The sequence below is a fragment of the Gobius niger genome, assembly GCF_951799975.1.
Source record: "Gobius niger genome assembly, chromosome: 6".
NCBI lineage: Eukaryota > Metazoa > Chordata > Actinopteri > Gobiiformes > Gobiidae > Gobius > Gobius niger.
The window spans coordinates 40308035-40326341 of NC_136857.1; the positions used below are offsets into that span (position 1 = coordinate 40308035).

Here is an 18307-nt window from a genome sequence, read left to right on the forward strand (position 1 = left end):
TATCGGCCCTCGCCGACCGCCCCGCCCCCTTTTGTCTCCCTCAGTCTAAGTTTACGGTATTGCTACTGCCTTTATGTTTGTCTGTTTTTAAGTTTTTTCCCGATAGTCTTAGTTTTAGGATTTTTGGAATGTGTTAATGTGCCCTCTCGGTATCTGACAGAGTTTTTGTCAGAAAAAAAAAAAAAAAAAAGTTTTTTGACAATGCTGAGAACTCTGCTCTTAATTTATACATTATACAGAGAAAAATGTGACACCGCGTTCCAAATTATTTTGCAAATGACATTTTTCTCTTTTTTTGTAAACTGTCGACTCAAATGAGAATCAGCATCATTTTCAAGTCTTTAACTGGTCGAGGATCATTTAAATGTGGTGGAAAAAATCTCTCAGTGAAAACAGTGTTTTTTTCAAAAATAAATACAGTAAAAAAACTAAAAATCTACTGTTCCAAATTATTCTGCAACTCATCGTTTCAACACATTTTAAAGTTTGTAATTAGCTGATGGTTATGGTGAATTTGCAGCATTAGGAGGTCATATTTACTGAAACCAAAAGATATTTCAATCAAAAACATCTCAATAGGTCAAGTTATATTTTATCAAAGGACCCTCTTTGAGCAGCTTCACAATTCTTAAATCCATTAAACTTGTGAGTTTTTGGACAGTTTCTGCTTGGATTTCTTTACAGGATGTAAGAATATCCCTTGTGTGGCCTTCGCTGTTACATTCTGGGCATTTGGATGCAAGGTGACACAAGGGGGCGCCCCTTACATATTTTATTTTAGTTTTAGTCTTTTGACGAAAATGTAATTCAATTTTAGTCTAGTTTTAGTCGACTAAAATTGCAAGTAAATTTAGTCGACTAAATTTAAGACTAATTTAGTCGACTTTGCATTGATAATATTCATTATAATCATATTTAATCTTGTTCCTCTGCTTCATGGAGCTGCTCCACATGAACAAAGCAATTTCCATGATCTGAGGCTCTTTCAGACGCTCAATACAAGTTTGGATGATTTTAGTCTCTCCTTTTCATTTTTATTTAGTCTTATTTTAGTCGACTCAAATATCTGGACATTTTAGTCACAGTTTTAGTCTCATGAGAAACTTTTAATTTAGTTTTAGTCCAATTTTAGTCGTCAAAAATATCACTTTAACTAAAATTAAGACTAAATATTTTAGTCGACGAAATGAACACTGCTTCCAACCTTCTCAGTGTAAATGTGAGTTGTTGGACAGTTTCTGCTTGGTTTTGTTTGCAGGATGTCAGAATATCCCTTGTGTGGCCTTTGCTGTTACGTTCCGGGCATTTGGATGCAAGGTGACACAAGGAGGCGCCCTTCCAACCTTCTCAGTGTAAATGTGAGTTGACTTTCTTCAGAGTGAGACTTTAGGTCAGACATGAGTGACAGTAACATGAGGCTAAATACAGTGAGCTCTTTGTTTCCAGTAAAAAGGCTGAGGCCTCATTGCTCTTCAGTCACAGACTGAGAAGTGAAGAAGGAAGTCATGGAGCTTCTGCTTTAGACAGAACTTCAGACTCTGCTGCAGGTAAGAGTCATATCATATTCTGAAACTCAAATCTGTAGTAAAAACACAATATATGGAAAATTATTATTACATTAACAAAAAGAAAAAATATTTGAAAATCATGTATCCGATTAAAAAATTTGTTTTTTTATTTACCCTCATTCTAAAAAAACAAAACAAAACAAAAACAAACCCTAGTTGTTTGTATCTGCTGTCGAGTCATGTTTGTCCCAGTTCCTCTGAGTCGTGGAGCAGCAGGACTGATGTGGACAGATGTTACAGAAGAAGCTCGTGAGGTTCATTTCTTCAACAGTTACTATAGTAACTATTTTCTCCAAAGGAAAAGTAGATCTACCACAGTCCTGTCCACATCTGTCATGGTCCACATCTGTCATGGTCCACATCTGTCATGGTCCACATCTGTCACGGTCCACATCTGTCACGGTCCACATCTGTCATGGTTCACCATGACCCACCAGGACTCAGAGGAACTGGGACAAACATGAATTTACAGCAGATACAAATGGTTAGGGTTTGTTTGTCTTTTTTTGTTTTTTTTTTAAGAATGAGAGTAAATAAAACAAATGTTTTGATGTTTTTCTTTTTGTAGTTGTAATAATAATTGTCCATATATTAAGTTTTTACTACATATTTGAGTTTCAGAATATGATATGACTCTTACATGCAGCAGAGTCTGAAGTTCTGTCTAAAGCAGAAGCTCCATGACTTCCTTCTTCACTTCTCTGTGACTGAAGAGCAATGAGGCCTCAGCCTTTTTACTGGAAACAAAGAGCTCACTGTATTTAGCCTCATGTTACTGTCACTCATGTCTGACCTAAAGTCTAACTCTGAAAAAAGTCAACTCACATTTACACTGAAAAGGTTGGAAGGCGCCCCCTTGTATCCAAATGCCTGGAACGTAACAGGGGGTCAAAATCACCCGTGAAGGCCACACAAGGGAAAACCTCCCAGAGCTGCTGTTTGGATGAAAACTGCCTCCCACCCTCATAGATGTTTTTTTGTTGAGGCTCCAAAGGTTCTCAGTAGGGCTGAGGTCAGGGGAGGAGGGGGTCCACATCATGAGTTTCTCTCCTTTTCTGCCCATAGCAGCCAGTGATGCAGAGGTTTTCTTTACAGCAGGACATGGTGCTTTGTCATGATGAAGAGGATCTTGTTCTTTTTGTACCATAGAAGAAAGTGGTCAGTCAGAAAGAGGTCATTTTCACACCTTCAGGGATCCTAAAGGGACTGACCAGCTCTCTGCTAATGATTCTGACTCCGCCCCCTCCTTACTGACGTCACAGCCTTGCTGGGACATTGTGGCCATTCACCAACCATCCACTACTCCATCCATCTGACCATCCAGGGTCACACGGCCTCATCAGTGAACAAGACTGTTTGAAAATGAGTCTCATGTATTTCTGAGCCACTGCAGCCGTTTCTGCTTCAGCTTCAGCTGAACAGTTTAGGGGAGGCCGGAGAGAAGGTTTATGCACAACTGCAGCCTCTGGAGGGTCCTACACCTTCATGTATTTCATGTAAAAAGTTTTGTCAGATCGGGTTTGAATTTTGGGACTTTTCGTCAATGTTCACTGGGTGAAAATTGCGACGGCGCGAAAGAAAAAAAGAAAGAATATTAAAGCCGCAAGCGGCATCGAACGGCCCTCGCGGGCCGTGCCTCCTTTAGCGCCTCTATTGCCGCGTCTATGTAACCCTACCAAAGGCGTCAGACTGCATTTTATTGATTTTGGAGTCAAAAACGTCTAAATTAAAGCGTCTTTCTGTGACAGAGGGGTAGTATAAACATGTACGAGGCTAAAACTGTAGCCGTTGTGAATAAAGGAGGAAATTTGGAAAATTGACGAATTTCAGGCATGCTGCCTGGCTAAGACCTCTGGCTATCCTCACGGGGGATGGGTGGGCCACTTACAACCCACTTACAGCCCACTTAAATCCCACTTAAAGCCGAAAAGCGCGAGTGTGTGGCCAAGTTGTTTGAGGCTCATTGGAGGCATTGTTTTCAATTTGGCAGGTGGCGCTGTTGTGCCATTTGGCATGTCCCACATTGATTTTTTGGTGATTTTTAATTGAGTTTTCGAGCATGTTCAGGGGGTCAAAGTCCAGTTTTAAAAGGCGGAAAGAAAGAAAGAAAGAAAGAAAAATAATATTTTTTTTGCCAGAAAAACATATAGATGCGAAAACGCTGACTCAGCATTCTCTGGACTTCCTGTCAAAATGGCGGACTTCCAGTTTGTCAGGGGGCGTGGCCACAATAATATTTTTGGTTTGTCTTCACATGTTGAATATCTGTACCGAATCTCGTCGCTCTACGACAAAGTTGACGTTGGCCCCGCCTCCATAGGCGCAATGTATTTTGATTTTTTTATTTCCCCAAAAAAACCCACTCATTTTAATTAATTTTTCACCAGACCTGAATTTTGGGCAAAGTTTGGTGAGTTTTCGACAATGTTCAGGGGGTCAAATTCCTGCTCAAAGAGCAGAAGAAGAAGAAAGAAGAAAGAAAGACTAATAATATTTTTTACAAAAACAATATCGTCGCTTTCGCAACGATATCATATTATATATTTTTGGAAAGCTCTCAATGATCCGCGCCGTGGGGCCGTGAGGCCGTGAGGCCATTCACACTATATATTCACACTATATTCATTTTCATGCAATAACACGGTGAGTTTACGGTTGACATGGGGACAGCGCTTCGCGCTGTTTTCGTGCGCTCCGCGCACTTAGGTTCAGTGCGCTGCGATTGCGATTACAATAGGCCCTTGCGACACCAGGCCGCTCGGGCCTGAATATTCTCACACGAAAACAGTGTTTCCGCTTACGCGGGTACCGTAAACTATATATTTTCGGAAAGTGCTCGCGCATTCCTACCTCATGGTAGAGGTCCTGGGTCACTGACGGGCACGACCAGTCGCCCATTGACTTTTTTGGGCTCTGTATAATTATAAGGTTGATTTTTGCATTATATATGTAAGTGCACGGAACGTGCACGACGAGAGGAGTGTGTTAGTGCATGTTTGATAGGAGGCGAGCGCTTTGCGCTCGTTTTGTGTGCTCCACGCACTCTATGTGATTACAAGAGGCCCTTCACCAGCCCTGATGGCGCTCGGGCCTAATTATAGATCAGTGCAGCCTCAGACACAGTAATGCTGCATTCAGGCTGACTGGGATTTGTTTGGAATTTCAACATTCATTCCAGCTGAACATACTGACAACATAACAGCTCATGCTACAGCAGGTAGAAAGATGCTAACGTCATGTGAATGTTTCCTCACAGCAGATATATTTAACCATCACCAGTGAAATGGACCAGTTTCCTGAAAAGCAGCAGTCGTTAGTGGAAACTGGGCTTTACAGAAAACACAACCGTCTGAACCAACACGACACACTGTGGAGAACGATCTCTGAGTGTAGGTCATAGTGACAAAAGGGCAAAGATTTAAAATAGAACCATCGCACGACCAAGGACGAGCTGCACCATCCGGATGATAGTTTGGAACAGTCTCAGAGTGAACCTGCTCTTTCTGCAACAATGATCAACAAAATACAACTTCACAAACGTTTGTCATGGCTAAGATTCTCTCACACACAGTGAGACGAGAGCTGCTCACAATGTTCACCGGCTTTAGACAGGACTTCATTTATATCAGGCTGACTACGCCCCCTGCTGGCCACATGCTGCACATTTCAGATTACCAACAAACATGAACCATCTTCTCTCCACAGAAGCAGATCCACAGCCTCAGTGTCGGCTCTGTCCATGAAGAGTGACATGTCTAAAGAACGTAATCCAGACTTCAGTGGTGGACCTGCTCCAGACTCACGGTAAGAACTGACCTGAACACAGAGTCTTTATGTTTGTGATTGTAACTTCTGAGATGTTAAAGACGTGTTTGTGTCACAGAGAAACAGAGTCAGAGCAGGACGCCTGGCCTCAGTGTGGAGACACAGGTCCTGATCAGGGGGTTCAAGGCCCTGCACCAGGTGAGTCTGCTCAGTCTGAGACTCATCAACTACAGCAGGGAATAAGAGACCTGTTCATCAACATTAACAGGTGTCTCCTCCTCTGTGTCCAGGTGAAGGTCTCCACAAGGTTCTGAAGGAGCATAAGCAGAGCCTGAGCAGCAGATGTGAGAGTGTGACAGAGGGAAGTGAAGAATCAGGAGATAGAACTCTTCTGAACAGCATCTTCACTGAGCTGTACATCACAGAGGGCCTCAGTGAAGAGGCCAGAGCCCAACCCGAGGAGAGGAGTCTGGAGACACAGTCCAAGAAGAAGGAGGTCCAGGAGATCACAATCAGGTGCCAGGACATCTTTAAAGCTCTGCCCCCTGAGCAGCAGCAGGGGGCGCTGCAGCAGGGCTCCATCAGAGCCGTGCTGACTGTGGGCGTGGCTGGAGTGGGGAAGACCTTCTCAGTCCTGAAGTTCTGTCTGGACTGGGCCCAGGGCTCAGAGAACCAGGAGCTGCAGCTGGTGGTGCCACTGTCCTTCAGAGAGATGAACCTGGTCAGAAGTGGGCACTACAGTCTGATGGAGCTGATCCAAGTGTTCCATCCAGCGCTGGATCCACAGGTCACTCTCATTTAGAGAAAGCTTTACCTTTCACATCATATATTTCAAAGTCTCAAACCCTTTTGAAATGACTCCTGGCTCTCAGGGCGTTTGTTAGTTCAGTCTGTGTTCACATTCACTGTAAACCCTGCAGTCCCTCACACTGGAGCTCCACCACTCACTGGTTTAAAGTGAGGGTTGAAGGAAAGTGGTGTAAAGTCATGGATGTTAAATGTTGTGTTTCTCTGCCCCACAGACGCTCACAGCCCACACTCTGTCCGTCTGTAAACTCCTGTTCATCTTTGACGGCCTCGACGAGAGCAGACTGTCTCTGGACTTCAGCTGTGAGCTCATCTCTGAGGTCACACAGAGGTCAGAGGTGGGCGTACTGTTGGTGAACCTCATCAGAGGCGCTCTGCTTCCTCATGCCCTTATATGGATCACCTCCCGCCCAGCGGCGGCCCATCAGATCCCAGCGCGGTGCGTGCACAGGGTCACGGAGGTCAGGGGCTTCATCACTGACCCACAGAAGGAGCAGTACTTCAGGAAGAGGTTCTCAGATGAAGAGCAGCTTCAAACAGTCCTGTCCCACCTCAGAACCTCCCGCAGCCTCCACAACATGAGCCAGATCCCAGTCTTCTGCTGGATCACCTCCACAGTCCTGGACTACGTTTTGAGAAGCCATCAGAGCGGACCACTGCCCCAGACCCTCACAGACATGTACGCACACTTCCTGTTGGTGCAGACGCACAGGAAGAGGAAGTACAAACAGACACAAACAGAGGTCAGGTCTGAGACCTGGGGGCTGACAGAGGCCGACACAGAGCTGCTCCTGAAGCTGGGGAGACTGGCCTTTGAGCATCTGCAGACAGGAAACATCATGTTCTACCAAGAAGACCTGGAGCAGGTGGGTCTGGACCTGAGCGAGGCCTCGGTCTACTCCGGACTCTGCACTGAGATCTTCAAACGAGAGAGTGTCTTCAACCAGTCAGTCTACTGCTTCATCCACCTGAGCGTGCAGGAGTTTCTGGCAGCCGTTTACCTTCACCACTGCTTTAGGGGCAACTCTTATGTGGTCCAAAGGTTTCTTTATGGACACAAATGGAATGTGTCAAGATCAAGTCCTCACTTTCTCATAAGTTCTGTAGAAAAGTCCCTGCAGAGTCCAAACGGCCACCTGGACCTGTTTGTGCGGTTCCTTCATGGCCTCAGTCTGGAGTCCAACCACAGACTTTTAGGAGCTCTGCTGAGTCCAATTCAGTCATTGAAAGTCATTGAAGTCATTGAAAACCTTAAAAGGATGAACACAGACAAAGTCTCTCCCGACAGAAGCATCAACATCTTCCACTGTCTGATGGAGCTGAAGGACCAGTCTGTGCAGCAGCAGATCCAGGACCTCCTGAAGTCTGGAGGTGGATCTAAGGAGAAACTGTCTGAGATCCAGTGCTCGGCTCTGGCCTACATGCTGCAGATGTCAGAGCAGGTCCTGGAGGAGCTGGATCTAAGCCAGTACAACACGTCTCCTCAGGGTAAACTGAGACTGATCCCAGCGGTGAGGAACTGCAGGAAGGCTGTGTGAGTCCTCAGTCACAGACAGAAGCTTCACTCACACGTTATAATCACTCACATGTTGCTCTAACATCTGTTACAGGTTTGTAGGCTGTGGACTCTCAGATCTTCACTATGAAGTGGTGGCGTCAGCGCTGAGCTCCAGCCCCTCCCATCTCAGAGACTTGGATCTGAGCCGTAATGTCCTGAGTGACTCCTCAGTGTCTGCGCTGAGTTCTGCTCTGAAGAGTCCTCACTGTCAGCTCTCCTCTCTCAGGTCAGGTCAGTGCAGGTCTGAAGAGTCCTCACTGTCAGCTCTCCTCTCTCAGGTCAGGTCAGGTCTGAAGAGTCCTCACTGTCAGCTCTCCTCTCTCAGGTCAGGTCAGGTCAGAAGAGTCCTCACTGTCAGCTCTCCTCTCTCAGGTCAGTGCAGGTCTGAAGAGTCCTCACTGTCAGCTCTCCTCTCTCAGGTCAGGTCTGAAGAGTCCTCACTGTCAGCTCTCCTCTCTCAGGTCAGTGCAGGTCTGAAGAGTCCTCACTGTCAGCTCTCCTCTCTCATGTCAGGGCAGGTCTGAAGAGTCCTCACTGTCAGCTCTCCTCTCTCAGGTCAGGTCTGAAGAGTCCTCACTGTCAGCTCTCTTCTCTCAGGTCAGTGCAGGTCTGAAGAGTCCTCACTGTCAGCTCTCCTCTCTCAGGTCAGGTCTGAAGAGTCCTCACTGTCAGCTCTCCTCTCTCAGGTCAGTGCAGGTCTGAAGAGTCCTCACTGTCAGCTCTCCTCTCTCAGGTCAGTGCAGGTCTGAAGAGTCCTCACTGTCAGCTCTCCTCTCTCAGGTCAGTGCAGGTCTGAAGAGTCCTCACTGTCAGCTCTCCTCTCTCAGGTCAGTGCAGGTCTGAAGAGTCCTCACTGTCAGCTCTCCTCTCTCAGGTCAGGTCTGAAGAGTCCTCACTGTCAGCTCTCCTCTCTCAGGTCAGTGCAGGTCTGAAGAGTCCTCACTGTCAGCTCTCCTCTCTCAGGTCAGTGCAGGTCTGTGACGTCTCTCCTCATCCTTTAATCACTGAAACTGAGTCCTGCTCCAAACCAGAGTCTCAGATGTTCAGCTGTAGCTACAGAAATCTCCTCTGACTTTACTCTGGACTTAATCACTTCATTTATTCTTTATTCAGATTGTGGAACTGTGGTTTGTCAGAAATCAGCTGTTCCTCTCTGGCCTCAGCTCTGAAGTCCAACCCCTCACATCTCACTTACCTGGACCTGGATGATAACAAAGCCCTGTGTGACTCAGCAGTGTCTCATCTGTGTGGTTTCCTGCAGAGCACAGACTGTTGCCTGAAGACTCTCAGGTCAGTTCACTCTCTATGTGTCAGGGCTCAAGTTTTAAAGGAATAGGCCACCGTTTTTACATACTGAGATATGTTCTTACCTCACTTTAGCCGAGTTAATATATCCCCGTCTGGTCTTTGTCAGTGCGCTCACACATACGCAGCCTCTCCCACATGTCACATAGCTCCAAAAAAGCTCACAATAGAAGCTACCAAGCTCTTCCACGTGTTCCCTATTTAAATAAAGTTACGTGAAGTGTTTTCATGCGAAGTATATTTACACAGAAATGTAACATGTGGATTTTATAAGCAAATAAAAAGGGGGACTATATTGTGAGGCGTAATGATACAGGAGCACAGCGTCCGCGCAGTAACTCCTAAAGACTTCCCCGCTCACTTCCGTCAGTAGAAGCTGTGTGACTTGTAGAGCTCACAGAGAACAGTTGAAGAAGCGTGGATAACTTGTGAACGATGCCTTTTACGTGCATCGTGCCGGGCTGTGATAACAAGCAGAAAGTATATAGTGTAGTAATGTTTCACAGATTTCCAACTCACCCCGGACGACGACACAGGACTCAGGAGCTCCACCATCAGGTAGGAATGTGCAGCACTTTCCCAAAATATATTTTCTGTTTGTTGTAAATGGCTCTGTACAAGTCACGCAGCTTCTATTGATGGAAGTGAGCGGGGAAGTCTTTAGGAGTTACTGCACGGACGCTGTGCTCCTGTATCATTACGACTCACAATATAGTCCCCCTTTTTATCTGCTTATAAAATCAACATGTTACATTTCTGTGTAAATATACTTCACATGAAAACACTTCACGTAACTTTATTTAAATAGGGAACACGTGGAAGAGCTTGGTAGCTTCTATCGTGAGCTTTTTTGGAGCTATATGACATGTGGGAGAGGCTGCGTATGTGTGAGCGCACGGACAAAGACCAGACGGGGATATATTAACTCGGCTAAGGTTAGGTAAGAACATATCTCAGTATGTAAAAACGGTGGCCTATTCCTTTAACACAAGATGTGAACAAAACACCTTTAGTGATTTTTTTCTGTTTATTAATGAGCAAAATAAGATAATTTCTAGAATACTTAAATCCTAGATGCTTTTCCGACAGACATTTTGAACTGTATATATTGTATATACTGTTTATAAGAAAATGAATGAAATGTATTTATCTATTTATGCTTTTTATACATTTAGTTTTGCATATTGTTCAAACTATATTTTAGAAAGTTTTAGAAAAGAATTAGGCTTTAAACGGTGTGTTCTATTCTTTATTATTAACTATTCAGTGTGAAATCATGCTGTTTATGATTCAAGATGTCTGTGTTTTATCTGTTTTATCTCTTGACTTGAACCACTTCATTTCTTCACTCAGTTTGTGGAGATGTGGTTTGTCAGAGATCAGCTGTTCCTCTCTGGCCTCAGCTCTGAAGTCCAACCCCTCACATCTCACTTACCTGGACCTGAGTTATAACAAAGCCCTGTCTGACTCAGGAGTGTCTCATCTGTGTGGTTTCCTCCAAAGCACAGACTGTCGCCTGCAGACTCTCAGGTCAGTTCACTGTAGGGCTGCAACTAACGATTATTTTGGTAATCGATTAATCTACCGATTATTTTTACGATTAATCAATTAATCGCTTGGCCGTGAAAGGTGCATGGAAATTGTATTTTTTCAATTTTTTTATCACATAGAGCTAAAGTGGCGGCGCTTGAGGACATGTTGATGGAGTAAACTTAAAGTAAATGTTTGTGGGAGGCTATTTGTGCTAATTCTGCTTTCTGATTGGATGAGACAAAGACAGATATTTATGAAATTTACAATGTACAAAACACTGCAGACCCTAACTTAAAAAACAAAGTAGGTTTTCATCCACATTACATAATTTTCATGTCTTTTTTGCTCTATTTTAGTCTGTGTTTACTAGAAAACGATTAATCGATTACTGAAATAGTTGAAAACTATTTTAGTAATCGATTAGTTGTCGATTAATTGATTAGTTGTTTCAGCCCTAGTTCACTGTCTCAGGTTTCACACAAACTATGAACAGAACAATATCAGTGATTTGTTTTTGTTTTGTTTATGACACAAATTCATTTACAGACATTTCTTATTAACTCTTCAGCTTGGATTCTTCGCATGACTTTAATTTTCTGTTTTATCTCTTGACTTGAACCACTTCATTTATTCTTTATTCAGATTGAGGGGCTGTGGTTTGTCAGAGATCAGCTGTTCCTCTCTGGCCTCAGCTCTGAAGTCCAACCCCTCACATCTCACTTACCTGGAGCTGGGCAGTAACAAAGCCCTGTGTGACTCAGGAGTGTCTCATCTGTGTGGTTTCCTGCAGTGCACAGACTGTCGCCTGAAGACTCTCAGGTCAGTTCACTGTGTCTGTGTCTGTGTCAGGGCTCAAGTTTTAAAGGAATAGGCCACCGTTTTTACATACTGAGATATGTTCTTACCTCACTTTAGCCGAGTTAATATATCCCCGTCTGGTCTTTGTCCGTGCGCTCACACATACGCAGCCTCTCCCACATGTCACATAGCTCCAAAAAAGCTCACAATAGAAGCTACCAAGCTCTTCCACGTGTTCCCTATTTAAATAAAGTTACGTGAAGTGTTTTCATGCCAAGTATATTTACACAGAAATGTAGCATGTCGATTTTATTAATGAGCAAAATAAGTTAATTTCTAGAAGAATTAAATCCTAGATGCTTTTCCGACAGACTTTTTGAACTCTATATATTGTATATACAGAAAATGAATGAAATGTATTAATCTATTTATGCTTTTTATACATTTAGTTTTGCATATTGTTCAAACTATATTTTAGAAAGTTTTAGAAAAGAATTAGGCTTTAAACGGTGTGTTCTATTCTTTATTATTAACTATTCAGTGTGAAATCATGCAGTTTATGATTCAAGATGTCTATGTTTTATCTGTTTTATCTCGTGACTTGAACCACTTCATTTCTTTATTCAGATTGAGTCGCTGTGGTTTGTCAGAGATCAGTTGTTTCTCTCTGGCCTCAGCTCTGAAGTCTAACCCCTCAAATCTCACTTACTTGGAGCTGGGTAATTACAAAGCCCTGTCTGACTCAGGAGTGTCTCATCTGTGTGGTTTCCTGCAGAGTACAGACTGTCGCCTAAATACTCTCGGGTCAGTTCACTGTCTCAGGTTTCACACAAACTATGAACAGAACAATATCAGTGATTTGTTTTTGGTTTGTTTATGACACAAATACATTTACAGACATTTCTTATTAACTCCTCAGCTTGGATTCTTCAAATGACTTTAATTTTCTGTTTTATCTCTGTACTTTAATCACTTCATTTATTCTTTATTCAGATTGAGGAGCTGTGGTTTGACAGAGATCAGCTGTTCCTCTCTGGCCTCAGCTCTGAAGTCCAACCCCTCACATCTCACTGAGCTGGACCTGTGGGGTAACGAAGCCCTGTCTGACTCAGGAGTGTCTCATCTGTGTGGTTTCCTGCAGAGCACAGACTGTCGCCTGAAGACTCTCAGGTCAGTTCACTGTGTCTGTGTCAGGGCTCAAGTTTAACACAAACTATGAACAAAACAGCTTTAGTGATTTTTTTCTGTTTATTAATGAGCAAAATAAGTTAATTTCTAGAAGAATTAAATCTTAGATGCTTTTCCTACAGACTTTTTGTACTGTATATATTGTATATATATATATAAAATGTAGTTTTGCATATTGTTCAAACTATATTGAAAACATTTTAGAAACGGTGTGTTCTATTCTTTATAATTAACTATTCAGTGTGAAATCATGCCGTTTTTGATTGAAGATGTCTATGTTTCATCTGTTTCATCTCTTGACTTGAACCAATTTATTTCTTTATTCAGATTGTGGGGCTGTGGTTTGTCAGAGATCAGCTGTTCCTCTCTGGTCTCAGCTCTGAAGTCCAACCCCTCACATCTCACTGAGCTGGACCTGAGTGATAACAAACACCTGTCTGACTCAGGAGTGTCTCATCTGTGTGGTTTCCTGCAGTGGACAGACTGTCGCCTAAATACTCTCGGGTCAGTTCACTGTCTCAGGTTTCACACAAACTATGAACAGAACAATATCAGTGATTTGTTTTTGTTTTGTTTATGACACAAATACATTTACAGACATTTCTTATTAACTCTTCAGCTTGGATTCTTCGCATGACTTTAATTTTCTGTTTAATCTCTGGACTTGAATCACTTCATTTATTCTTTATTCAGATTGAGGAGCTGTGGTTTGTCAGAGATCAGCTGTTCCTCTCTGGCCTCAGCTCTGAAGTCCAACCCCTCACATCTCACTGAGCTGGAGCTGGGTTTGAACAAAGCCCTGTCTGACTCAGGAGTGTCTCATCTGTGTGGTTTCCTGCAGAGCACAGACTGTCGCCTGAAGACTCTCAGGTCAGTTCACTGTGTCTGTGTCAGGGCTCAAGTTTGAACACAAACTATGAACAAAACAGCTTTAGTGACTTTTTTCTGTTTATTAATGAGCAAAATAAGTTAATTTCTAGAAGAATTAAATCCTAGATGCTTTTCCTACAGAGTTTTTGAAATGTAAATATTGTATATACAGTTTATAAGAAAATGAATGAAATGTATTTATCTATTTATGCTTTTTACATTTACATTTTATACACTTAGTTTTGCATATTGTTCAAACTATATTTAAAACGTTTTAGAAATGGTGTGTTCTATTCTTTATTATTAACTATTCAGTGTGAAATCATGCAGTTTATGATTCAAGATGTCTATGTTTTATCTGTTTTATCTCTTGACTTCATTTCTTTATTCAGATTGAGTGGCTGTGGTTTGTCAAAGATCAGCTGTTTCTCTCTGGCCTCAGCTCTGAAGTCCAACCCCTCACATCTCACTGAGCTGGAGCTGGGTTTAAACGATCTGAGAGACTCAGACGTGACGGAGCTCCTGGTCCTCAAACAGAGCCGTCACTGTCGACTGGAGACACTGGAGTGAGTCCTGACTTTATCAGACTGTTCTGAACCTTTGTCTGAATAAAATCACTGAGGCTGTTGGAGTTTGTTTGAAATAGTTTTTAGTACCATTAAAGGTTATAATATGAAGATGAAGTTAACAATGTTGTATTATATCCTCATCAGAAACAGACCTGGAGACGGTTTTGTTTCCTTAATCATCAAATTCAGTTTATCTCCCTCTTCCTCAGTCACACCAGCCCACACTCCGACACACGGGAGCTTTCACAGTTTAACAGACCTGACTATTTTTCATATATTTCATTTTCTCTTCATATTAATTCTCGTGAATAATGTGACCTTTGTTGAAAGATTTCTGATTTCTGCTTCTCAACAGCTGGAGGCCTTAATAATGATGTGCAGCAGCTCCAGATCAGACGCCTCAGACTGAGCCCAGGAGAACAAACAGAAGCATCAGCATCACGGCTCAGAGGAACAGGTCTGAGCTCCATCAAGAACAGGTCTGAGCCTCATCAAGAACAGGTCTGAGCTCCATCAAGAACAGGTCTGAGCCTCATCAAGAACAGGTCTGAGCCTCATCAAGAACAGGTCTGAGCCTCATCAAGAACAGGTCTGAGCCTCATCAAGAACAGGTCTGAGCCTCATCAAGAACAGGTCTGAGCTCCATCAAGAACAGGTCTGAGCTCCATCAAGAACAGGTCTGAGCTCCATCAAGAACAGGTCTGAGCTCCATCAAGAACAGGTCTGAGCTCCATCAAGAACAGGTCTGAGCTGCATCAAGAACAGGTCTGAGCTCCATCAAGAACAGGCCTGAGCCTCATCAAGAACAGGTCTGAGCTCCATCAAGAACAGGTCTGAGCTCCATCAAGAACAGGTCTGAGCCTCATCAAGAACAGGTCTGAGCCTCATCAAGAACAGGTCTGAGCCTCATCAAGAACAGGTCTGAGCCTCATCAAGAACAGGTCTGAGCCGCATCAAGAACAGGTCTGAGCCTCATCAAGAACAGGTCTGAGCTCCATCAAGAACAGGTCTGAGCCTCATCAAGAACAGGTCTGAGCTCCATCAAGAACAGGTCTGAGCTCCATCAAGAACAGGCCTGAGCCTCATCAAGAACAGGTCTGAGCTCCATCAAGAACAGGTCTGAGCTCCATCAAGAACAGGTCTGAGCCTCATCAAGAACAGGTCTGAGCTCCATCAAGAACCTGGAGACACAAAGTCACCTCCAAAGAAAGAAGGACCAGGACGAGAGAAGAAAGTGAAGTCCTTTAGGCTTAATCATGTTAAAATATATATTAATTTACTTTTGATATGGAAACCACTGTAATTCCCATCAGGGTTTTTATTGATCAATGTTCCTCTAATTGTTTGTCTCTTTCCAAAACGGTATCATCACCGTCACTCACAGTATGTTCTTACAAAACCATCATTTTACCTATGAGGAATCTTGAGGAATGTTTTATGTAGCTGGGGAGTTTTCCGGAGTTCTGTTAGGTTCTGTTTGGTTGATTTTGTTCATTTTTTTTTGTAAATATGTAAAGTTTGAGCTACAATGGGAGTTTTGAGTCTGCCTCCCTCTTACCTCCCGCCTGAACCGAGAGGATCTTTTTCCTCACGTCATCACCTTTTTTTCCATCAATTTTTTTTGTTGGGTATTCAACTCATTTTTGTAACTTTTTTATAATTTTTTTTTGTCATTTTTTGTCAAATTTTTGTTATTTTTTGTCAATTTTTGATCACATTTTTGTCAATTTTTTTGTCGTTTTTTTGTAATTTTTTGTCAATTTTTTTTGCATTTTTTAATCAATTTTTTGTCATTTTTTTGTTACATTTTGTCACATTTTTGTCATTTTTGGTCGATTTTTTTATCACATATTTGTCACATCAATTTTTGTAATTTTTTTGTCAATTTCTTGTGACATTTTTGCAACTTTTTCATAAATGTTTTTATCACTTTTTTGTCACATTTCCATCATTGTTTTCGTCTCAGTTTTGTTTCTTTTTCATATCTTTTTCCAGAAGCTTTTGGATTGGGGTAAAGCCAAACTGGAGAAAATGTGCTCGGTTCAGGCGGGAGTTAAGGGGTTAAAACAGAACTTAAAGGCTGAAGGGGAACCAGTCATGTGACCACCGACCGCTTATGTCTCAAGTTTAATGTGTGATGATTTTTGTCTTTAATGTTGTTCACTGGTCTTTGTATTTTCTTGATCTGCAGGGACGACATTTATATGTTTCATTAATATGCATTTGCTGTAGGGTTGAGCGATTATGGAAAAATAATAATAATCATGATTATTTCCCCCATATTGATCAATCTTGATTTTCAATTCGATTTTTTTTGTTTAAAAGAAAAAACAAATGTGGTGTTTCCTGGATGAGCGTGTGATATATATGAATATATTAATTATATAAAAGTTGATTTTTTGTTTTTGTATATTTTAATCAGTTCAAAAACTCTGCATTGTGGCTTTAAATGAGTGCGCACGTGGAGCAGAGGAGTTTGTATTCTGCCCTGTGCGAGTTCGAGCAGTAAAGTTTATATGCTACGCAACAGCACTCTCTTGTGGTCGCTTTTGAAAAGTTATTTGTTCACGCTGGGAGAAAAACCAAGATGGCTGCACACAACGGAGGGAAGACCATGCTTGAGCCGATGGTGACTTTATTTTATGTTGTCGCTTGGACAGGATTTGTCCGTAAATTTGTTTCATGTTGAATCATTAACATTGTTTAATTTCACGTCAGTTTTGACGTCTGTATTGAAACCTGAAGTCTGATTGATTTGTGGCGCCGTTATCTGGCTGTCGAGCTGGTGAAAAAGCACCTCACCATCTTTAGCCTATATTATTATTATACTTGACTTATTAGTAATGAAATAAAACAACTTTATGTAGTGTACAACCAATACATGGTGTTTTAGGCACAACCATGTGGTGTCCACAAAGCCAAACTGTTGGAATTATCCTGGATAATTGAGAAATGTTAGATCGATTTCGGGGCCATGTTTAATGTAGTCATGAAAGCAACAGAACAAAAACATGAAAAAAAAAATCAAGATTGTAAAAAAGCATTAAATTTGACAACAAAAAATGTCAAAATAGTGACAAAAGTGTGCCTTAAATCAGTAAAAAAAAAAAAAAAGTAACACAAACAAATTAAAAATTGGTTAAAAAAAACAACGGAAGTGACAAAAAACATCAATAAAGTGAAAACCCAGCAACGAGAGCAAAACTCGTAGATCAGTTTTGTAGATCTTAGCTTTCAAATGAGGCATTACTCGGGCCTGTGGCTGTAAACTCCAGCCCAGAAGCTTTTAGATTTGGGTAAAACTGAACTGAAGAAAATGTGCTTGGTTAAAGTGGAGGTTAATCATTATAGTCAGAATAGTTCAGTAAAGGAGAAACTGAAGCACCCTTTGTATTTTGAAGATGAAACATTTGTGTTTTATGTGAGGCCATAGTTTCATCTTTACATGATTTGAACTTTCCAGACAAAGAGTTTTAAAATAACAAAGTCTGTCGGCCATTTTGTTCAGGCAGATTTCTTCTTTTCTCCACTTCAGTGTTACTTCCAGAAACCATCCAAACTGTGAGTGTAAATAATGACGTTTTGAATCTATATGATGCTGTTTTCACACAATGACCGTGTTAATAAGTAATAAGTAAGAAAAGACTCCTCAAAGATCTGAAGATTTTATTATAAAACAACGAAAGTGACCAACGTTGAGGTTTTTCCGTAGAAACGTTTTGAGCGCGACACAAACACAGACACATTTATCACGTTCCACAAAACAACGTTAAGTTCATGCTGAACACGGAGCTTCATCTCCACTCTGAGGACGTGAGGACGTGACTCTGAGGACGTGACTCTGAGGACGTGACTCTGAGGACGTGACTCTGAGGACGTGACTCTGAGGACGTGAGGACGTGACTCTGAGGACGTGACTCTGAGGACGTGACTCTGAGGACGTGAGGACGTGACTCTGAGGACGTGACTCTGAGGACGTGAGGACGTGACTCTGAGGACGTGACTCTGAGGACGTGAGGACGTGACTCTGAGGACGTGACTCTGAGGACGTGACTCTGAGGACGTGACTCTGAGGACGTGAGGACGTGACTCTGAGGACGTGACTCTGAGGACGTGACTCTGAGGACGTGACTCTGAGGTAGCTTCTCCCAGTTGTATTTTCGATTTCAACGACTGAAATGAAAACATGACGCCATTCTTTGGTCAAAACGTGAAATCAATCAAAACATGTGTGACATACAGAGCCTCTGGAAAGTATTCATACACCTGGAACTTTTGCACATTTTGTCATGTTTACAACCATAAACATAAAGATTTTATTTTTATGTTTTTACTGAACGTTCACA

At 42.2% G+C, this 18307-nt stretch overlaps 1 protein-coding gene across 1 annotated transcript in view; it reads left to right on the top strand.

Annotated features, from left to right (window-relative positions):
• Positions 1-14438, top strand: part of LOC306964897 (NACHT, LRR and PYD domains-containing protein 14-like) — a 318924-nt gene extending 304486 nt beyond the window's left edge. The window contains exons 2-15 of the mRNA XM_079559064.1: positions 5274-5372; positions 5452-5531; positions 5624-6120; positions 6356-7674; positions 7751-7868; positions 8816-8988; positions 10357-10533; positions 11179-11355; positions 11962-12138; positions 12328-12504; positions 12850-13026; positions 13216-13392; positions 13785-13958; positions 14323-14438. Coding sequence (XP_079415190.1) covers positions 5274-5372; positions 5452-5531; positions 5624-6120; positions 6356-7674; positions 7751-7868; positions 8816-8988; positions 10357-10533; positions 11179-11355; positions 11962-12138; positions 12328-12504; positions 12850-13026; positions 13216-13392; positions 13785-13958; positions 14323-14329 — 3529 coding nt within the window. The 3' untranslated portion in view covers positions 14330-14438. The remainder of the gene's footprint in view (positions 1-5273; positions 5373-5451; positions 5532-5623; positions 6121-6355; positions 7675-7750; positions 7869-8815; positions 8989-10356; positions 10534-11178; positions 11356-11961; positions 12139-12327; positions 12505-12849; positions 13027-13215; positions 13393-13784; positions 13959-14322) is intronic.
• The last annotated feature ends 3869 nt before the right edge of the window (positions 14439-18307 follow it).